The 21,036-nt window shown below is 41.0% G+C and overlaps 3 protein-coding genes across 5 annotated transcripts in view; 1 reads left to right on the forward strand and 2 right to left on the reverse strand.

Annotated features, from left to right (window-relative positions):
- Positions 1-128: 128 nt before the first annotated feature.
- On the reverse strand, positions 129-6,689 carry mettl17 (methyltransferase like 17). Its single transcript, XM_053628719.1, has 14 exons — positions 6,194-6,689; positions 5,031-5,169; positions 4,743-4,901; positions 4,512-4,599; positions 4,354-4,435; positions 4,209-4,282; positions 3,461-3,555; positions 2,880-2,950; positions 1,787-1,894; positions 1,580-1,648; positions 1,121-1,171; positions 926-1,018; positions 643-833; positions 129-554 (listed from the first exon to the last, which is right to left on the reverse strand). Exons 1-14 carry the CDS (start codon positions 6,269-6,271, stop codon positions 425-427), a joined length of 1,428 nt encoding a protein of 475 aa, XP_053484694.1. The 5' UTR covers positions 6,272-6,689; the 3' UTR covers positions 129-424.
- Positions 6,690-6,768: 79 nt separating this feature from the next.
- parp2 (poly (ADP-ribose) polymerase 2) lies at positions 6,769-17,690 on the forward strand. Of its 2 annotated transcripts, none has more exons than XR_008386292.1 (17): positions 6,769-7,262; positions 7,499-7,690; positions 7,823-7,960; positions 8,399-8,469; positions 8,994-9,044; positions 9,309-9,405; positions 9,661-9,736; positions 10,310-10,412; positions 10,669-10,822; positions 11,020-11,158; positions 11,627-11,690; positions 11,789-11,923; positions 12,555-12,682; positions 12,768-12,867; positions 14,230-14,266; positions 14,663-14,787; positions 15,485-15,496. XR_008386292.1 is itself a non-coding variant. In XM_053628718.1 (17 exons), the coding sequence occupies exons 1-17, from the start codon at positions 7,205-7,207 to the stop codon at positions 15,642-15,644; spliced, it is 1,890 nt and encodes a 629-aa protein (XP_053484693.1). In that variant the 5' UTR covers positions 6,769-7,204; the 3' UTR covers positions 15,645-17,690. The 2 variants fall into 2 exon arrangements, 1 of the variants encoding a protein (XP_053484693.1); XM_053628718.1 differs by having other exon boundaries at positions 14,168-14,266; positions 15,485-17,690.
- Positions 17,691-17,944: 254 nt separating this feature from the next.
- The window catches only part of LOC128609869 (protein lifeguard 1), a 5,365-nt gene continuing 2,273 nt past the window's right edge, over positions 17,945-21,036 (reverse strand). Inside the window, exons 2-7 of one of the 2 annotated variants that reach the window (XM_053628723.1) lie at positions 20,056-20,300; positions 19,816-19,898; positions 19,472-19,672; positions 19,188-19,316; positions 18,929-19,072; positions 17,945-18,734 (exon numbers count right to left, since the gene is read on the reverse strand). In XM_053628723.1, the coding sequence (XP_053484698.1) occupies positions 18,582-18,734; positions 18,929-19,072; positions 19,188-19,316; positions 19,472-19,672; positions 19,816-19,898; positions 20,056-20,299 (954 nt within the window). In that variant the 5' untranslated portion in view covers position 20,300 and the 3' untranslated portion in view covers positions 17,945-18,581. Of the gene's footprint in view, positions 18,735-18,928; positions 19,073-19,187; positions 19,317-19,471; positions 19,673-19,815; positions 19,899-20,055; positions 20,325-21,036 lie in introns of both variants that reach the window. The other variant, XM_053628722.1, reaches the window with a different exon arrangement.

The following is a 21,036-nucleotide window of genomic DNA, read 5'->3' on the forward strand; positions in this document are numbered from 1 at the left end:
TTTGCTCCTGTTTCTGCATAAACATCTTAACTAAACTGCTAGCCACCTGCTACATTAGCATGCTAACTAGCTACCAGAGTTAAGAAGTGAGATTACGTACTTGTGGTAATAAAATCCAAACTTGCTACATTTCTGAAATATTAAGAGTTTTATTGCTAATATTTATAAACGACTTAATCCACCATGCTTAGTGCAGCAAAGCATTCTGGCTAAATCATGAATGTCGACACGATGTGCTTCAGAAAATTACAGTCTGTAAATCTCTAATGGTTTCCATCACGTAATAGCCTGTGGCTTTATGTTCTCCATTAGAGATTTACTGGTTCCGGTTAAATACCACCAGAACCTTCCATCACTACCACTACAGACCATCAGGAACCCATTAGGAACCAGTAGAACTGTCTGATGGGTTCTCATGAGTCTTTCAGCATAACTGAGAGGAAGGTATAGAGTCCGTGAGTTTCTCTGGTTTACTGGTGTGTGTGAGTTTCTCGGTGGTGACGACGGGCAGCCTGTCGCCCCACTCACTGCTCCGAGCGCAGCGGTATGTGTCTCTGTAAACACACATCACTTATTAACTTAAATATCATTAAACACCTATACACACACAAGCGCTGTGGTAATACACACTCTATACCGTACCTCCCATGATGCTTTGCAGTAATGGCGAGCTGTTTGAGTTCCCCGTCAGAGCAGCAGATCTGACACTGCACGTGTCTCGGCCGTCTGTGGACCTGAGAAATTAATCTGCTCCACTGCACCGCCTCAGAATCGTGCAGCTCAGAGCGCGACACCACCAGGTAACTGAACTTCTCCTGCACGGCCTCTCTGTTCTGAACACACACACAAATAAACACACAAAAATAGCTTTTAATATACAATAGTTAATAATAATAATAATAATAATGATAGTAGTAATACTCACCCCAGACACAGGAAGTGCGTAGTAGGGCTGCAGGAAGTTGCAGGGGGTGACTGGCTGCTTCAGTAATTTGGGACACGGCTGCTGATGAGTGCACTACGTGCGCACACACACACAGAGTTAATCACTATAAAGGTAAATTAATTAAACATGTTGGTGTTTAGAGGAAGAGGAAGTGTGTGAATGTGACAGACGTACAGGAGCGAACACCACCGGCCTCCGAATATCATGACTCACTTTTTCTTCCCTCTGAACACACACACACACATACACACACACAGTTTTATTACTCTGCATCATGCAGTCATTTAAAATAAATATAAATCAAATTGGACAAAAGTTTAATTTCATAATCATTTAGTTGATGTTTATCACATTTGTTCACTTTTTATCCTTTATTATTCATTTAAACATTAACATCATACACGATTAGACAGTAAACTAGATTTCAGAAGAAGAAGAAGAATGCCAGTAATCTGTAAAATAAATCTTCTAAAAAGGTCTCAGATTTCGAGGATCTCATGTTTATCATTTGGTTTATTTTATCATATTTACCAAAGCAGTTTAATTAAAAAATCTAGTCAGAAAAAAAACCTGACTAAACTGTTAAACACTATATGATAAATCTATAAATAATGAGTTTTTTGTGGCTCGTACCTTCAGTAAGACGTCTTTGGCCTCCATGAGGATCTGATGTCCTTCTTTTGTTCCGTTTTCCACTAAAACCTGAAGAGAAATAAAGATTAAATCACCCAGCCCTAGTACGTAGTGTGTGTCGAGTGTGTGTAGTGTTTGTGTAGTGTGTGTGTATAGAGTATGTGTAGTGTATTTAGTGTGTGTAGTGTGTGTAGCTATTTTACTCACCAGGTAGGAGTGTGTTTTCCTCCACAGTGTGAGCAGTGTCTCCTCTCGTTCTTCCTGAGTGGATAACTCAGATAAAGAGAAAGCAGCAAGAACCAAATCAGACTGAACCTACAGGAGAGAACACACACACACACATGCGCACGCACGCACACCCACAGGTTTTATTTCAGCAGTCCTCCTGTAAACCTGACACAGATCAGAGCTGTGTATGAATATTATTTGTGTTTCTGGCATGTTTAAGTGTGTTTATGACGCGTTTACAGTGCGTTTACGACATGTTTACAGCGTGTTTACAGTGTGTTTACGACATATACAGCGTGTTTACAATATGTTTATGGTGTGTTTACAGTATATTTACGATGTGCTTACAGTGTGTTTACGACGTGTTTACAACATGTTTATGGTATATTTACGATGTGTTTACAGCATGTTTACGGTATATTTACGATGTGTTTAGGCATGTTTACAGCATGTTTACGGTATATTTACGATGTGTTTACAGCATTTTTATGGTAAATTTAAGATTGGTTTATGGCCTGTTTACGATGTGTTTATAGCATGTTTACGGTATGTTTACGATGTGTTTACAGCACGTTTATGGTATATTTACGGTGTGTTTACGAGGTTTTTACAGCATGTTTATGGTATATTTACGGTGTGTTTACGATGCGTTTACAGCATGTTTATGGTATATTTACGATGCGTTTACAGCATGTTTATGGTATATTCACGATGTGTTTACAGCATGTTTATGGTATATTTACGATGTGTTTACAGCATGTTTACGGTGTGTTTACAATGTGTTTACAGCATGTTTATGGTATATTTACGGTGTGTTTACAGCATGTTTATGGTATATTTACGATGTGTTTATGATGTGTTTACAGCATGTTTACGGTGTGTTTACGATGTGTTTACAGCATGTTTATGGTATATTTACAATGTGTTTATGTATAAACTGCTCATTGATATTGGAAATTAATTTATTTGAATTTTTAATATTGAATGTCAATCAGCACAGGGTTTCAGAAGTGCATTATGATAAAATGTATCGTGTGACTAAAGTATTGGCACCCCTGTGGTGTGTCCTGACCTTTGGTGAAACGGGAAGAAACTGACGGAAGTAAACGTGTTTGATGAGTGGCTTGTCTCCTTCAGTGCCCCCTGTTACATGAAGAACATCATCATTCATCATCATCATCACCCCATCATTATTCCTCATTACCATTATGTAAAATAATTGTGTATCAGTGGGTTAGAGACTGTTAGTGTGTGAGTAATTGTTATAATGTGCATGAAAGTGTGAATGTGTGCGAGTGTTAGTGTGCATGAGTGTGTGTGAGTGTTCTAGCGTGTGAGTGTGTTTGAGAGAGTGTGTGAGAATGTGTGTTCTAGTGTGTGTGTCTTAGAGTGTGTGAATGTTATAGTTTGTGTGAGAGTGTTCTAGTGTATGAGAGTGTGTGTGTGTGTGAGAGAGAAAGTGTGAGAGAGAATGTGTGTGAGTGTGTGTGAGAGAGATTGTTAGAGAGTGTATGTGTATGTGTGTGTGAGAGAGTGTGTGAGAGTGTGTGTGTGTGTGAGAGCGTGTGACAGAATGTATGAGTGTGTGTGTGTGTGTGTGTGTGTGTGTGTGTGTGTGTGAGAGAGTGTATGTGTGTGTGTGTGTGTGCGTACCTGTTAGAAGTCTCTCGGCGAGACTGTTCATGGCTGCAGAAGCATCGACACACACATACTCCCTCAGAGAATCGCCCCAGTGTGTGTGTGCGGCCCTGACCACATACACACCAATAACAATTCAGTTATTAATACTTACTACACGCACACAGCGGATTGCTTTAAGATGATGAAAATGAAACAAGAGGACAGAGCAACGCCGAGAGTTTAACTCAAACATCAGGGAGAAAAAAAGCCCTGTAGCCCGTCTTGATTCAGTAATTTGGACTATATGTGTTGATAATTAGACTCCAAACGCACAACAAACCAGTAGCACTTATTAACATGTTCTCTTATCCACACGTCCTCTCATCCACACTTTCTCACATCCACACATCACTTATCCACACGTCCTCTCATCCACACTTTCTCACATCCACACATCACTTATCCACACGTCCTCTTATCCACACGTCCTCTTAACCACACATCCTCTTATACATATGTTCCAGACGCTGAAAACATGTTCTCATGAACACTTGTGTGTACATATATATATATATATATATATATATATATATATATATATATATATATAAAATGTATATTCAAATATAATCAAACACAGTTCAGAGTGGACCGAAGAAAAATTGAAACAGGAACACGTCTCACGCACGTCTCACACAAATGCTTACTGAAATATAACACACAGGTTAACCTGTGAATAAAAGTAAGAATATAGTGATTATAATAAAAAAGTTGTGGTCACCAAACAGCCGTGCCGAGTCCAGAGCCGAAGTCCAGCAGTGAGTGAGGAGTGAAGGAGGAGTCTCTCTTCTTTATCTGCACATTACACAGAGGTGTGTTAAAGGCTGCAGTGTGTGTGTGTGTGTGTGTGTGTGTGTGTGTGTTACCTCATTAAGAGCCCTCATCACTGCAGCGTAGCCACCTGCTAATCTGGCAGTCATGTACACCACCCCGAGATCAGTGTCATACCTGTAGGCCGGAGAAGAGCGCTCACACAACAAAGAAGAAAAAACAAACAAACAAACAAATAAATAAATGTTTGTACTTTAGAGGTGTCCAGTGGTACGTCGTCCTCTTCAGTTCAGATAAAACTTTCATCCGGATTCGAGACTCGAAGGAGACATGGTTTTCATCTGAAACACACACACACACACACACACACATTTCACTTATGTGTGATCTTCAACTCTTAAAGCAGCAGTTTGTCCAAAAGAGTTAGCTGGATGCTAAACTGGAGGTTTATGCACTGTTTAAATTTGAGCTATTTCTCTCTCACCGCTCAGTCGCTCATCCTTCTCCCCCACCTCCTCCTTCCACTTTTTCTCCAGAGTGATGGCTCTCTCTCTCAGCTCATGGCTCTCAACCGCTCGTTTCCTGCTCCACAGGAAGTTCGTCAGCTTGAGTGCTCTCTCTGACAGATCCTTCACCTCCGTCTCTGTTCAGGGAAAAGAGGAGGATTTTACAAATCTGTCAAATACCTATCACATATTCACTCATTCATTCACTCAATCACTCACTCATGCACTGTATGGTGTGTGTGTGTGTGCGCGTGTGTGTTCCTCACTGTAGATGACAGACAGAGCTCCACTCTGCAGTTCCTCTGGAAGTCTGAGGGTTTTCAGGTTGGTCACTCCGGGGTGTTTACGGTGTGGAGATGCTCTCAGAAATTCAGGCTGGACAAACGGCACTGCAGCAGAGTTACACTGACACACACACACACACCTCATCATAAAACCACTGCACCAAGTACACTAATTAAGAGTTTTAAGAAAAATTGTTACTCCTTTTAGAGTAGAAAAAAGCATCAGATATGTGCTGTTCACTTTAACCAATCACAGAAGACTCATTTAAATTTTCCACATTTTACTGTATTCTTTAAAATAATTTATTCAAAACAATTACTACATAATAATACTAATAATACCAATACTAATCATCATCATCTTCATCATCTTAAATACTAAATAACACCTGAAATATACCCAGGTCTGTCCCAGCTAAGGTTTTTATTTCACCAAACTCTGAAATGTTTTATTCTTCAAACCGTTAACATACTAATACAGTAAATAAAGCCCGTATTTGAATCGCTATAACGTGTTATTATAGCGGTCATGTTAAACCAATCATTGTAGACTAATTTGCATATTTCCCATCAGCCTCTGCTGCTACGCTTCGTTCTAAGAAGTACGTGTAAATCTGCTTCACTAATTCAGAACAAATGTGAGATCAACAACATTAAACAAACATATAAAGTTCATAATAAGCTCGATGTGAGCACTTCTCTCTCCGCTTCAGACCCACACCATGACCGAGATTAATATGATCTCACACAGGGTTTATATATCACGAGACTAACACTTTTTCTTCCGGAGCGGGAGGAAGCTCACTGTAGAGGTCACGTGCTGAGTGCCTAGTCACTCTACCAATCATCTCGGGGAAGGTCTGAGACAAGAGCCAATAGCTGTCCTCACAGGACATCATCTGATCCAGATGAGCGAGTGCACAGACACTGTGGAGCCATAGCGGGATGCTGAGCGCACGAGACGTCGGTAACAGCCGATACAGTGCAGTTACCGACTGATGCGGCTCTCGCGCGGCTTTGGAAACGCTCGCGGCTGGCGAATGAGTGCGATGTGTGAGCTGGTCCACGTGACCGGAACCCAATTCAGACTACTCTCCCCCTGCTCCACTTTTTCTTTTTGTTTTAACAGAATAAATAAAACTCACCCGCTGGGATGGAGTGAAAGGAAAAGCAGCTCTGCTCCGCCAACAAACTTCACCTAACCTCTTATAGAGATAAGACATGTCTATGTCACCTCCTAAATCATTCGATATCTAACTTAATGTTTTAGTATTAAACTCAGCACGATTACAGATAGAGATAATTTCACGTCTAGCCACACGTTCTCTCACTGACGTACGGCATCAAAATAAATCCGACAAGATACACGGAGTCGGTTTCAAGTAGTTCCTAAAGTGTACAGAGTTTAGCCGGTTATTGAAATATTCAACAGTATTTAGCCACATATTTATTATGTATTAATATATATAATGTAATATATTAACATGTATTAACACGTTTCGTATTATTCAGTATAATAGTAAACTTTTCGCGGATTTAAATATTCTCGGTTTAGAGAATATTAGAGCATAGAGGGCTCTCATCCGGGTATTGTTGTCTGTACAACCCCTTAGCTAAGTAGCTAAAGAAAAAATCTTTAAATAATTGAATAAAAAAATTTTTAAAAAATCTTAATGACATTATAATAACGATATATGATATAAACAAAATAGCTTGATATTTGACGAATATTTGCGACACGCCTGCGCAGGGGCTTATGGGATATGTGGTTTTAACACTGTGATTGCCATTACAACTATTCGCCACAACGGTAACTAGTTAAAAAATAACGAACATCGCTAATTATGAACACACCCTAGTGATATAACTCGATTCCAAGAAACAATCCGATATATAAATGCCTTACAATAGTAAACAAACAAACAAACAAAAAAATCGGACAGCACTTCCGGACTCCAATATGACGTCACCGCCCGTATTTCTTGGTTGTTCTCGCGCCAAACAGAAAGAGCTCCTGATTAACGATACTAATAATTAGTTAGCTTTAGCTTCTTAACTCTATCGCTACAGCTCAGAATTCTCTTCTCTAATAAACATTTGTACAAATTATTAGAGTTTATAACCGTGTTTAACACTTTTATGGCCGTGTAACAGCAATGAGGCGAACACGGAGCAGCAGAAACAAACCCGCGGTGAAGGAAGAGCTGGAGACAGGCAAGCTAACACATACACACACACACATACACACGCTCTCCTGTCCTCTCATCAGCTTTACCACTAGTTTTATGTACACAGGGTTGGTCTAGGCTGTAGAGTAGTGAATGTATAAGTGTGTATATAAACACAACAGGTGTGTGGAACTCTGTACATTTAAACAGGTCAGAAATGTGACTTAAGGCTCATTCTTGAACTCGGACTGATGAACGAGTAATGATGGTGTGTGTGTGTAGAGTGGGCGTGGCAGGATGATGATGGACAGTGGGTGCCTTACCCCCCTGCAGTGTGTGCTGAGATCACCGCGGCGTTCCAGGCTGGGAAGAAGTGTGTGTCTCTGTCGCTCGGCCCAGGATACGACCTGGACCTGGTGAAGATGATGCAGACCAACACTGTGACTAAATACCGCCGTAAAATACACAAGTCAGGTGAGAAACACACACACCTCAAACTCTTGATCATGCACACTTCACACACACATACAGCTCAAACAAACTCCTTATTACTCACACACACTCCTTATTACACACACCTCAGACACTGTCTCTGTCTCCTCACAGTGTGTGTGGATGAAGGTGAGGGGTCGAGTGGTCTCAGGATTAAGGAGGAAGAGGAGGAAGAGGAGGAGAAGCCGGTCACTAAAAAGAGACGAGGAGGAGTGAAGAAGTGTGAAGACACTGAGGAGACGGAGAGTAAAGGTGTTGTTTCTTCCTAAATACACACTTCAACACGGGAATAAAGGAGACACACACACCACTGTAATAGAGTGTTTGAGTAATGAATGGTTTTACTGCAGATTTATTGTAATAATAATGATATTAATAATGAAATAACACATATATAACATTATACCAGTTAATGAACACTAATCAGCTCTCCTCTACCTCTCTCACACCCACACCCACACTCCTGTCATCAGGGGGAGAGGGTAAATCAGTATTGGGGGGGGGGGATCAGTGCAGGGGAAGAGGGTAAATCTGTGGGGGGGGGGGGGATAAGTGCTGTAACGGTGCTGACACTCTGTATTATTAAAGCACTGACAGTATAACGAAATGTGTCAGTGTATCGTTTATCACAGTGTAGACCTTATCATCATCCCAATGCACACATCATTGTGTGTGTGTGTGTGTCTGTAGAAGTGGTGAAGACGGTGGTGATGAAGGGAAAAGCTCCAGTTGATGTGGAGTGTAAACACAAACTGGGGAAGGTAATGATTTCACCATACACTGTTTTATTGTACAGCAGCCACAGCGTGCACTATGTAGGGTGCTATTTTATACACTATTTAGTGGATTATTTTATAGCCTCTAAAGTGCACTAGCTAAAGGTATATAAGCAATTATTTTATGCCCCTTGTAGTGCACTACTTTACTTGTGTATGAAAACAGACTTGCTAACCTTTACACATTCTGTGTAGGAGCTTCACACTTTACCCTCAGAGTACACTGCTACAAGTGATCACTCAAAATACACCAGAAGAGCAGGGTTTTTTATCCCCACAGTGAAAACTGTCTTTGAACTTTTTTATTAACCCCCCCCCCCCCCAGCTAACATTAGTAATCTTTTGTGCTAGATAGATGTTCTGACATGACACTTTCCATTTCTTCTTCAGACAAGTGAAAGGACTCTAAAGCTCAATTGTAGTGTGTTTGTACCCTGCCAGGGCCTAGTGTGTAGGGCCTAGTGTGTAGGGCGCAGAAAATCAAATGACGTATGTATTTGTCTCTGCAGGCTCATGTCTACAGCGAGGGGAACGACGTGTATGATGTCATGCTAAACCAGGTGAGTGCTGTTATCTCAGTCAGGGTGACTGAGTGCTGGTTAAGTGAGTGCCAGTTTAGCGAGTGCCGGTTAACACGGTGTGCTGTTACTCTGTTCCACTCTGAGTAGGTCACAGCCGTGTTGTCATTGTGGACGTTACAGTAACCTCACTACAGTAAAGTGTTCAAGTGTAGCATGACATTAATGACTCCACAGAGCGGTGTTTCCTCACACTGACACTAATCTCATATTCTCTTTAATCCCATGTGTTCCACTGGGTTTCAGACCAACCTGCAGTTTAACAATAATAAGTACTACCTGATCCAGCTTCTGCAGGACGACCAGGCCCAGGTCTACAGCGTGTGGATGAGGTGGGGGAGAGGTGAGAGAACCTCCTCACACACAGAACCCATCTACTTCCACCATATCATTATGATCCTACCACCATGTAACCAGCTCAGAGTTCTAGAACCTCACATTAAACATTATGTTGCCTGCTTTGCTCTCAGCCTTTAGCAGCACTGACGTCAGCTCGCTACACTACTGTATTCATTATTAATGTACTATTTATTTCTTCATCCTCATCACTCTGCTCTCTGACCCGCGCTGGGGTTCTCCTGGTTCTCTTCCTCCACAGTGGGAAAAGTCGGACAGAACAATTTGGTGTCATGTGGTGCAGATCTCGCTAAAGCCAAAGACGTCTTTAATAAAAAGTAATTCCTTCAAACACTTTTTAATAAAAGACTGAATAAAACTGTACAGAGGTTTGGATGAAATGAAGGTAAAATATTAATGTGAGGAAAATGTAACATAGTAGATTAATATAGAAATCATTAAAGATAATTGAATGTGCACTATATGGCCAGAAGTATGTGCACCCCTGACCATCACACCCATATGTGCTTGTTGTGAACATTTCATTCCAGATTTATTTATTCCCCCTTTAATGTTATAATGCGCTCCACTCTTCTGGGAAGGCTTTCCACTAGATTTCTGGGTGTGGCTGTGGGGTTTTGTGTTCACTCAGCTACAAGAGCATTAGTGAGGTTGAGGTAAGGTGCTGATGTTGTGTGAGCAGGCCTGGGGTAAAGGGAAGGGAAATTGTAACACTACAGCGTATAGAGACCCTCCATACCACTGTGTGCTTCCCACGTTGTGGTAACAGTTTGTGGAGGAAGCACAGATATGTGTGAGATGGTCAGGGGTGCACATACTTCTGACCTTATAGTATATTTAATCGAAGAATTCTTTGTTTGTGTTTGTAATTGTGAATGATTTCTGCTCAGGTTCTTTGATAAGACTAAAAACGAGTGGACACATCGAGCAAACTTTGAGAAAGTTCCTGGAAAATACGACATGGTGTTCATGGACTACAGCTCGCATGACAAAGTGAGAAAAACACACATAGTTAACAAACTTTTATTTAAACATGTTTATAAACCTGTAATAACACTAGCATTTAAAAACACCTTTCAATTCTTAAACAGGCTTTTGTTCACACAGTGAGGATTTAACACTCTGTCCACTAGGGGGAGATTCTGAGCTGAAACACAGCCTTTTTTTCCCTTTCTTCCTTTCTTTGAATGAAGGCTAAATTGAGTGTCTGTGCTGCAGTCTGTACTTATTGGTGATGTATTTCCTGCAGGAGGAGAGCACAGCACTGATGTCAACTCCTTCTGAGAAGAAACCGTCACAGCTGGATGTCAGACTTCGGTCTCTCATGGAGCTGATCTGTGACATTAAAGCCATGGAGGAGTGTGTGCTCGAGATGAAGTTCGACATTAAAAAAGCTCCTCTCGGTCAGTGTGTGTGTGTGTATGTGTGTATGTTCCTCTCTAACTCCTCACGTATGGTTCTGACACCCAGATCTGCATCCTCACTGTACACCAGACTGTTGAACTTTCCCTTTAATCAGTCATAAATGTTTGATATATGTGGTGTGTGCTTGTGTGTATATGTGTGTATGTGTGATGTGTATGTGTGATGTGTGTGTTAGGAAAGCTGACGGTGGAGCAGATCCGAGCAGGATACTCCTCTCTGAAGAGAATTGAACAGTGTCTGAAAAAGAAAAGCAACAGTAAAGAGCTTTTGGAGGCTTGCAACCAGTTTTACACTCGCATACCACACGACTTCGGGTAACACAACACTACACTACATTACACAACACTACACTACACAGCACTACACAACACTACACCACACAACACTACACTATACTACAGTACACTACACAACACTACACAACAGTACACTATACTACACTACACAACACTATACAACACTACACTATACTACAAAACACTATACTGCACTACACAACATTACACTACATTACACTATACAGCACTACACTATACAATACTACACAGCACTATACAACATAACACTGCACTACACTACACATTACACAGCACTATGCTATACAACACTACACAACACTATACAACATAACACTGCACTACACTACACAACATTACACAACACTACGCTATACAACACTACACAACACTATACAACATTACACTGCACTTTTTGTGAATTCTAAAATGTAAATAAGAAACATTGTCTGTGGCTTTAGGATTTGGGTTGATTTTTTTTACTAGTTTGCGAACTCCTCCCATCATCCGCAGTGAGGAGGATCTAAAGGAGAAAATCGCTCTGCTGGAGGTAAAACACACACGCACACACACACACATCACACACATCACACTACTAATCTCTCCCCTCCCTCCCTCTCTCTCTCTCTCACTCTCTCTCTCTCTCAGGCTCTGAGTGATATACAGATAGCAGTGAAGATGGTACAGTCCGGACCATTGAGTGATGAAAATCCTCTGGACAAACACTACACCTCTCTGAAGTGTCACCTCCAACCTCTCGATTCTCACACACACGAGTATCAGGTACACACACACACACGCACAGTGACATCTATCCCCAGAGCCTGTGCAAAACCACACGTCCACGTGAGGACGCTCTTGAATAGAAACAGTAGATCTCTATGGATCTGTTCACACCCAAGCGGATCATTCGCTGCGTGACAAAGCGACACTTTTTTTTCATCCAGTGTGTCGATTTTTTCCCCTGCCACTCTGCAACGAAATGGGCCGTCCAATTAGATTTGAGCTTTAGATCACATGCCCGGAGATGCTGCTGTTGCACAAAAGGGCAAGATAGGTGGCGCTATAGCACAGAAAGCTGTTTTGAAAAGCAGTGTAAACACAGAAGAGTATTCCAGAAGAGAGAAGAGAATGGATGTTGAGTTCTTGTAATCATTTGCCAAGTTTCCATCCACTTTTTGAGCATTTCTGTTATCGACAAAGTAAAAGTGCGTAAAAAAGTGTGATATTTACTGTTTACATGCGACTGCTTTTTACCCATAAAATGCGCATCAGTTACTTATGCAGTAAAAAGTGCTGTTTTCTCAGCACGCATGCGCGCTCTCTCTCCGTCTCTCTCCTTCCCCCCGTCTCTCTCTCTCTCTCTCCGTCTGTGTTGTTGAATGCAGAATTAAATTAAGCTGTAATGTTTTAGGTGATCGTGAAATATCTGCAGTCGACTCACGCAGCCACTCATGATGATTACACCATGACTGTGCTGGACATCTTCAGTGTAGAGCGAGACGGAGAGAAAGACAACTTCCTGCCTGACCTGCACAACAGGTAACATATGTACTGAACCATTTCACACCCCTATTATTCTATTATTTTGGTGTTAATAAAGCACATAATAATGTGTGTGAGTCAGGACGTTGCTGTGGCATGGTTCTCGTCTGTCTAACTGGGTCGGGATTCTCAGTCAGGGTCTCCGAGTCGCTCCTCCTGAAGCTCCAGTGACCGGCTACATGGTGAGAAACACACCAAGTGTGTATATAAATACAATAATACGTTATATAGCAACACAATATTTTAATTATACATCAGTTAATCCATCACACAGTAAGTACAGTAAGTAATAAACACTGTGTGTATGTGTTACAGTAAAATACTGAGTGACAGGATGCTCTGATGAAGCAGAGTTACTTTTACCACCTGATGTTGATTATTTTCCTCTAACAGCACGACATCAAGTGTTTTATTCCTCTTATACCACAGCAACTCGCACACAATTACAGCTTTTTTATTTATTGAAGAACATCACGTCATACTTTTTATCTGTTTATAGTTACATATTATGTTGTGGACCGTCCCGTTCTTGTTGTCACTTACATTACAGGAACTATAAACACTCGCCCCCTCACCAGCCCTCTCTCTATTCCCATTCTCTATTCTCTGTCTATTCTATCTCTCTATTCTCTCTCTATTCCCTCTCTCTATTCCATCTCTCTATTCTCTGTCTATTCCCTCTCTCTATTCTATCTCTATTCCCTCTCTCTATTCTATCTCTCTATTCTCTCTCTATTCCCTCTCTCTATTCTCTCTCTCTATTCTAGCTCTATTCCCTCTCTCTATTCCCTCTCTCTATTCCCTCTCTCTATTCTATCTCTATTCCCTCTCTCTATTCCATCTCTCTATTCTATCTCTATTCCCTCTCTCTATTCTATCTCTCTATTCTCTCTCTTCCCTCTCTATTCTCTCTCTCTATTCTATCTCTCTATTCTCTCTCCTTTTTCCCTGTCTTTATTCCCTGTCTTTATTCTCTCTCTTTAAGTTTATAAGACAAAAAAAATCGCAGTTTGTGGTGTTAGTGAGAAACAGTAAAGAAGTGTAAACTCTTCTGTCTTGAAGATGTGGGAAAACTTAGTTACAGCTTTACCTCTGACTGTTATACAGCGCTGTCACTTGAGACTGCTTCCATACATGTTAGATAAACACATTTCTCCTTACAGAAAACTTTGTCACATCAACAGCTACACAGTATTTAAACTGTTTATTATCAGTGGCACGTCTGCTGTACACGTCCCTGTAAATGAGCCGTTACTATAGAAACCATAACGTATTTAACGAGCGCATTAATATAAACCTGCGCTACTGTCAGATCTGCTGTTATAGAAAATTAATCAACACCTTCTGACCAATCAGAATCCAGAAGTCAGTGCACTGTGAAACAATATGATGGTGGTATTTACTGTATATCGTAATAAAGGAGGAATAAATATCATGGTGTGAAATGTAACAGCTGTGTTTTGGTTGTTTTTGTGTCTGTAGTTTGGTAAAGGGATTTATTTTGCCGACATGTCGTCTAAGAGTGCTAACTACTGTTTCCCCAGTCCGAAGAACAACGTGGGATTACTCTTACTGAGTGAGGTGTGTGACTTGAGCAGAAACCTGAGTGACACCATGCGAGTGATATTATTTTACTTCCTTAAAAAAGCCACCTTAATCGCCTTTTATTTCACACAGTGATTTCACATAGTGATAACCCAGCTCAGCGCTGGGTTCCAGCCATGGCACTGACAATACTGTGATAAACACTAACATCTTATTTATACTAGCTATTAGATAGCTAGCTTTTTGTTCAGCTTCAGTGACAGTTGTAATGCTAGCTAGCGTACTTAACAGCAGGCTAATGCAGGCTAGCTAGCGTCAGGGAACGTTTGAGCATGTTTTCATAATCAGGAAAAACCACTAAATGGTGTGAAAAAGAGAAACATGGTTTCCACTTTTCCCTGTGAAATATTAACCCTGTGTTTGTGCTCTCAGGTCGCTCTCGGAGACTGTAACGAGCTTCTGATAGCTAATTGCGATGCTGCCAAATTGCCTTCTGGGAAACACAGCACTAAAGGCCTGGGCCAGACTGCCCCTGACCCCAAAAACGCCACCACACTGTAAGTCCAGGTGTTAATCTGATTATTCAGCCACTTCCTGTTTTGCTTAAAGTCTAAACTGTACTGAGAATAAATCATCTTTCATTTTTAAATATTTACAGTACAATTTGAGCTGAGTAAAGCTAATAAACGGCTACGTTAACTGCACTTTCACAGTCACAGGCCTGAGTGGGTTCTAGTTCTGTTCTACTGTAGTGACTCAAACATCCAGGCAACATTCTGGACTGAAATCGCAGCACAGCAACAACAGCGGACCATAGCGAGTAGCTTAGCAACAAGCTAGCCGGCTAACGTTAGCAATAACTCTAATGCTGATGATTAGCTTCTCAGAACCATGATTATTAGGGTTACAGATTTAGCTGAGTGCTGTGTCTGTATATCTAATCTAAACTGATCTAAGACCTGATCTAAAGCCAGTGCTGCTATAAATTCATTTAAACAGTAGAGAAGAGGAACTTTACACTGTGAGCCGCCATTTTGATGTGACATCACTCTGTAAACAGGGAAGGAGCTGGTAGTTGAGAAGACGACCTCCAGTGAATGAGTTGAAGTTTCATGTTCAGGGGGTTTTCTGTGGGTTTTACTCGGTGGAGCTGGAGACGTTGCCCTGAAAGAATTCATTTTCTTCGATTTCATGCTTGTTTTTATTCTGAGCAGTTCATATAAACAGAAAGTGGTTCTGCTTCTGGTTCCTCAGGGATGGTGTGACGGTTCCTCTGGGTCCCGGAGTGAGAGCCAGTGTGGGAGACAGTGGACGATGCACACTCCTGTATAACGAGTTTGTGGTGTATAACCCTGCTCAGATACGCATGAAATACCTGCTGAGGATCCAGTTTAACTACTCAGCACTGTGGTGAGAGAGAGAGAGAGAGTGTGTGTGTGTGTGTGTGAAAGAATGTAGAGAATTCTGGTGTAAAATTGTCAGCACTGTTAATGTTTTGCTTCTCTCTAACAGAAAATAAAAACATTTTTTCCCAGAAGAGATTTTTAAGTCTCAGTTTACTTTTATAGGTTTTGGATGAAATTAAAGACATTTTTAAATAAACATTTTCCAACTGTATCTTGTTCTGTGTTTTATTAGTTTTAATATTTTTACCTAACGAGGTTCACGTGTGAAAGTTTTGTAAATATACAAATGGAGGAGGCGGAGTAATAAAACCTGACTGTCATATCACACCAAACCAGTGACTACATTTCCCATCCTGCACTGCGGCCTACAAACATGGCCGCCATGGACTACACTTCCCACTCACACGTTCACCTTCTCTGGAATTCTAATCTCACACACACCTGTTGTCAGTCTCACACTCACTCACTCACTCCACACTATAAAAGAGACTTTTTGAACACCACACTGTGCGAAGTATTGAGTGTTATCACCTTACCAACTGCTCTTACCCTGTTGATCGTTTCGATTCATGTACTTTGATCTTGTTTCTAGTTTCTCGTTCTCAATTCTTTCCTTGCCTCGTTTATGCCTGTTTGCAGATCGCCTGACCTATTGCCTGTTTTTGACCACGCTCTTGTCTCATGATTTGGATTTGTCTGCCTGCCGCTCTCAAATAAGTCATTAACTGCATTTGCATCCGTCCTAACCTCCATTATGTGGATTACGTGACACTGATTTAAATTAGGGCTGCAACTAATGATTATTTTGATGATTGATTAATCTGTTGAGTATTTCTTTGTTTAATCTATTGGTTGGATTAAAAGGCCCATTTTTATTTCACATTCTGCTTGACGTTGTCCTCCACACACTGTGTAAATAGAAGGTTATGATAAAGGTATTAAATGTAAATGTGGGCTATGCTATACACTGTGCAGAGGTTTTTTTTTTTTTAAATTAACATATTTTGAAAACAAAAAGCTGTAAAGCAGAAGTTTAAAGCTTTAAAGCAGAAGTTAAATCACTATATTAAAAACGCTAAAGAATAAAAACTAAAGCACAAACTGAGTGTTAACTGGTAAGAGGTTAAATATTCTGTAGTAACACACACATTCACTCGTCTGAACACAGTAACGTTTCTTTATTCTGTAAATGTACCACACGTCTTACATTTATATACAATTACACATTATAACCCCATTACAGTTACGCTCTCATAAACACACCATTACTTTAGTTTGTAAATATCGATAAATATTGCATCAGACTACATATTTGATCAGAATGAATAGTTTAGTAGGAGTTATTGCGCTTCCTTTTTATCGCGTGCTGTGTGATTGAGGCGCGCATGCGTGGACTCAGTGAAGTTTAGCGGAGGCTCGCTCGCTGTCAGGACGAGACTTTATGTATAATGGAAATACTGGTGTGAATTTCTAACATTTACAGATAAGGATATAAAGGTAAACATGTCATTTTTGTGCTGAAGAAAACATGTCTGGAACATGTTAAACTGCACATGCGTCTGTCGCAGCATCTGACACGACGAGTCACGTTAATACACGCTAATACATGTTAATATACGATAATACACGTTAATACAGGCTAATACACGTTAATACACGCTAATACACGTTAATACACTTTAATAGACGCTAATACACGTTAATAGACGCTAATACATGCTAATACACATTAATACACGCTAATACACGTTAATAAACGTTTGAAGCACTTAATATAAAACATTCTTATGATTAGGACGAGCTGGATCCTGCACTTTTCCCTCAGTAGCAGCGCACTGTGTGTCCTCTGCTGTTTTATTGATAGAAATGTGTTTTTCACCGTCGTGAAGTGACGTCATTGATGGGGGGCGGGCTATCCACAGTGATGTCACTAACGGGGGTGGGGGTTGGTTATGCACAGTGACGTCACACACCCAACTAATCCATAATGTCATTCGCTGTCCATAATTTTATTTATCCATTATTATCAATTTTAGTGATTAGTTGTTGCAGCCCTAATTCAAACTCCAGTTCACACTTTTATAAACAGCTTATTAACAGTTTCTAAACAGGTCTGTCCATTATTTCAATAATGGAAGTGTTTTAGACCACTGGGGAAGTGTGTGTGTGTGTGTGTGTGTGTGTGTGTGTGTGTGTGTGTGTGTGTGTGTGTGTCCCATCCCATGGAGCTGTAGCGTGTATGGTTTGGAGTTAATTATCATTTAATTGAAATAATTTGAGGTTTGTTTTTAATCACAGAATCAGCAGCTGGGAAAATAAACAGCTTTTATTAAAGCACAATGTTGAGGAGATCAGAGAAATATTCAGCATCACAACGTTTGTCAAATTGTGTTGTGTGCAAAATGTAATATTTCTAAATTGTCTAAAAACAAAAAGGAAATTGATTAAATGCACGTTTAAAAGGTTCAGAAACTTCCTACAATAAACCCGAGTTTTTACATCAACACTGAAAAAGAAAAGCCATTTCTTTATTTTACAGCAGCAGGAAAGATAACCCTAACTCCTAACCCATAACCCCTAAACCTAACCCTTAACCCCAACCCCTAACCTTAACCGCTAACCCTGACCTTAACCCTAGCTCTAGGACAGCAAGCATGTTCTCTACCCAAATCTGAACCTGTTAAAACGTGAGGTAATGAACATGCAGGGAAATAAACACAATCTCTCTGTAGGTTTGAATGAGTAATACTGGAACAGAAAACAGCACTAATAATGCTAACAAATGCCCCTGGACCTCCAGCTTTACTGTTCCTGATCTCACAATCTCCTGTTTATGAAATCTGCATGGGGTCAGCTGTGAAACCGTCTGGACGTGTGCATGACTATACCCAGGTGATGATGACAGTGATGATGATGATGAAGAACTGTGACGTGTTCAGAAGTGTTTAGCTTTTTGAGCTTCCTCCAAGGATGATGAGGATGTATAGGAAAATGAGGATGATGTCCATGTAGATGACTAAAGCGGCGAAGACGTACTCCTCAGGATTCAGGCTGTATTTCTCTCTCCCCATCACCAGCTGACAGTCGACAGCCAGGAACTGCAGAGAAAGAGACTGATTTTCAGCATCACACACTGAGATCTTCACCGGAAATTTCTCACACAGACACAAAAACACCACGGACTTCAACTCACAACCAAACAGTTACTTTATGATGAACATTCAGGCTGAAAATCATTCAATGTAAATCTGGATTTCTCTGAAAGAGACTTTCCCTCATATCGGTGACTCACCAGGGCGTAGACCAGCGCTCCGAGACATCCGTAAACAATCTGCAGAACGTTGGAATAATAAAAGGTACTGAAGAACCCGAACATGAGCAGATCCATAGCCAGAACAACCAGAATGCCGTTACACACTGTGAAATCCACACGTGTCTGAAACACAAACACACACACATCATACATCATGATTCAACTCACACCTAGGAACTTTTTCAGGGAAGTTTGTGTGTGTGTGTGTGTGTGTGTGAGTGTGTGAGTGTGTGTGTACCTGAGCAGAGAAGACGATGATGGTGAAGGAGATCACGAGTGTTGCTCCCATAGCGATGGTCACAACTGTGGTGTCATGGAAGGATGCTACGGTACCAACCATGTAGGACAAACTGAGGGTCACCACTGACTGAACACACACACACACACACAACAGTAAGTTAGGATTGTGGGGATGTTGAGCTTTTAACTGCAATTATGAAAAGAATTACTCACATAAAACATAACATTATGAAGGAGATTTTTTTGTTTTGCACACACACACACACACACACACACACGTACTAGGGAGATGAAGTTCCATGGGTATTTGCGACTAAGGGTCGAGGAGAAGCTCAGCGCCAATGCCACCACCATGAAGGTGATGTAGGAGCTGAGGTAGATCCAGATGTTTTTTTGCACAGCTTTCTTCACTGTCTCCGAGAAAGTAAACACACACACGATGGAGAAGGTGACCAACAGCTGCACAGTGACCACGCTAAACACCTGTACAGGCACACACACACACACACACACACACACACACACACACACACACACACACACACACACAAATGCACACACAGGTGAGGCTGGTCCAGGTGGTTGGAGAGTGGGTGGGGTTTAATTAATTCCACATTCATACCCACCTTTCTGATGAAGGCTCTTCGCACTGTTTTATCATCAAATGCTGACACGAAGCACGGAGACGCAGATGCTCCAATCTCACTTTCTGTTTGAGAAAGAAATGAAAATAATCTTCAACATTCACAAATATTTAAGAAGAGGTTAGTTTTATTGCTTGTGTTGTGTGTCTAAAGTTGATTTGAAACTAAACTTTATCCTTGAAATGCGTGACATGTAACGTGTCCTCGTTGTTCAGGTCGTACCTGCGCCCCCTACTGGTGAGTCCTGGATGTAAATGTCCTGCGCAGGAGGTGGAGCGTTTCCGTCCAGTGGTACTGGAGGGTAAGTTGGGTGGACTGTGGGGCCGTAGGGGTAGGGAGGGGGCATGTAAGGAGGAGGTTGCTGCATGAAGGCTGAGTCAGTGGGGTAAGGCGGTGGAGCAAATGCAGCGTCACTGGCTCCACCCTCCATCTTCTCTGGTGTTGGCTGTTTCTCCACATCCGTCATTCTGCAAAGTGAATTAAACAGGAAGCTGAAATAAGGAGACAGATATCCGTTAGTCGCAGTTGCAAAACACACATTCATCTTTACTGAATCTTCATCATGTCACAGAATCTGTGTGCAGTTTTTGACTTTTAAATAAATGTTGAGTTTCTCATGCTGCATTGCATTGTGTTTGTGTTCATTGACACGTCACATGATTTTACGATTTAATCATCATCACAGTTCTGTGAAATTTTGTAAAACCCCTAACAAACATTTTTACTGCAGGGAAGATTGAAGTGTGTTAAGATAATCCTCCAACCTGATTATATTATATTTAGAGCTGCACCGATGTATCGGCCGATAATCGCTATTGGCTGATAAAGGCAATTTTTCCTGGTATCGGCCGATAATTTAAAAACATCCGATGATCAGGGCTGTACACTGTAGATGAAAAGAGGGCGGGAAAACACATTGATTTTGTGCTGTGTGTAAAGATGATGTCTCTTGTGTGGAATGATGACAAAACTGCAGTTTGTAATCTCTGTAATCTCTGCACTGATAAAATTTTACAGCGGAAGTGAGCATAAGTGTAGCGGCGCTGAGTCTAATTTTTTTTCCCCGTGCTACTCGCGGCACTGCTCACGCTGAATTAAAGGCCAGTACACCGTTGATAGATTTAAATGAAGATGAGTGATAAAAAAAAAAAGTAGTATATACTGCACAGAAAAATATATTTGAGGAGTAATATATTTCATATC

This window comes from Ictalurus furcatus, chromosome 7 (assembly GCF_023375685.1).
Source record: "Ictalurus furcatus strain D&B chromosome 7, Billie_1.0, whole genome shotgun sequence".
Classification (NCBI taxonomy): Eukaryota; Metazoa; Chordata; class Actinopteri; order Siluriformes; family Ictaluridae; genus Ictalurus; species Ictalurus furcatus.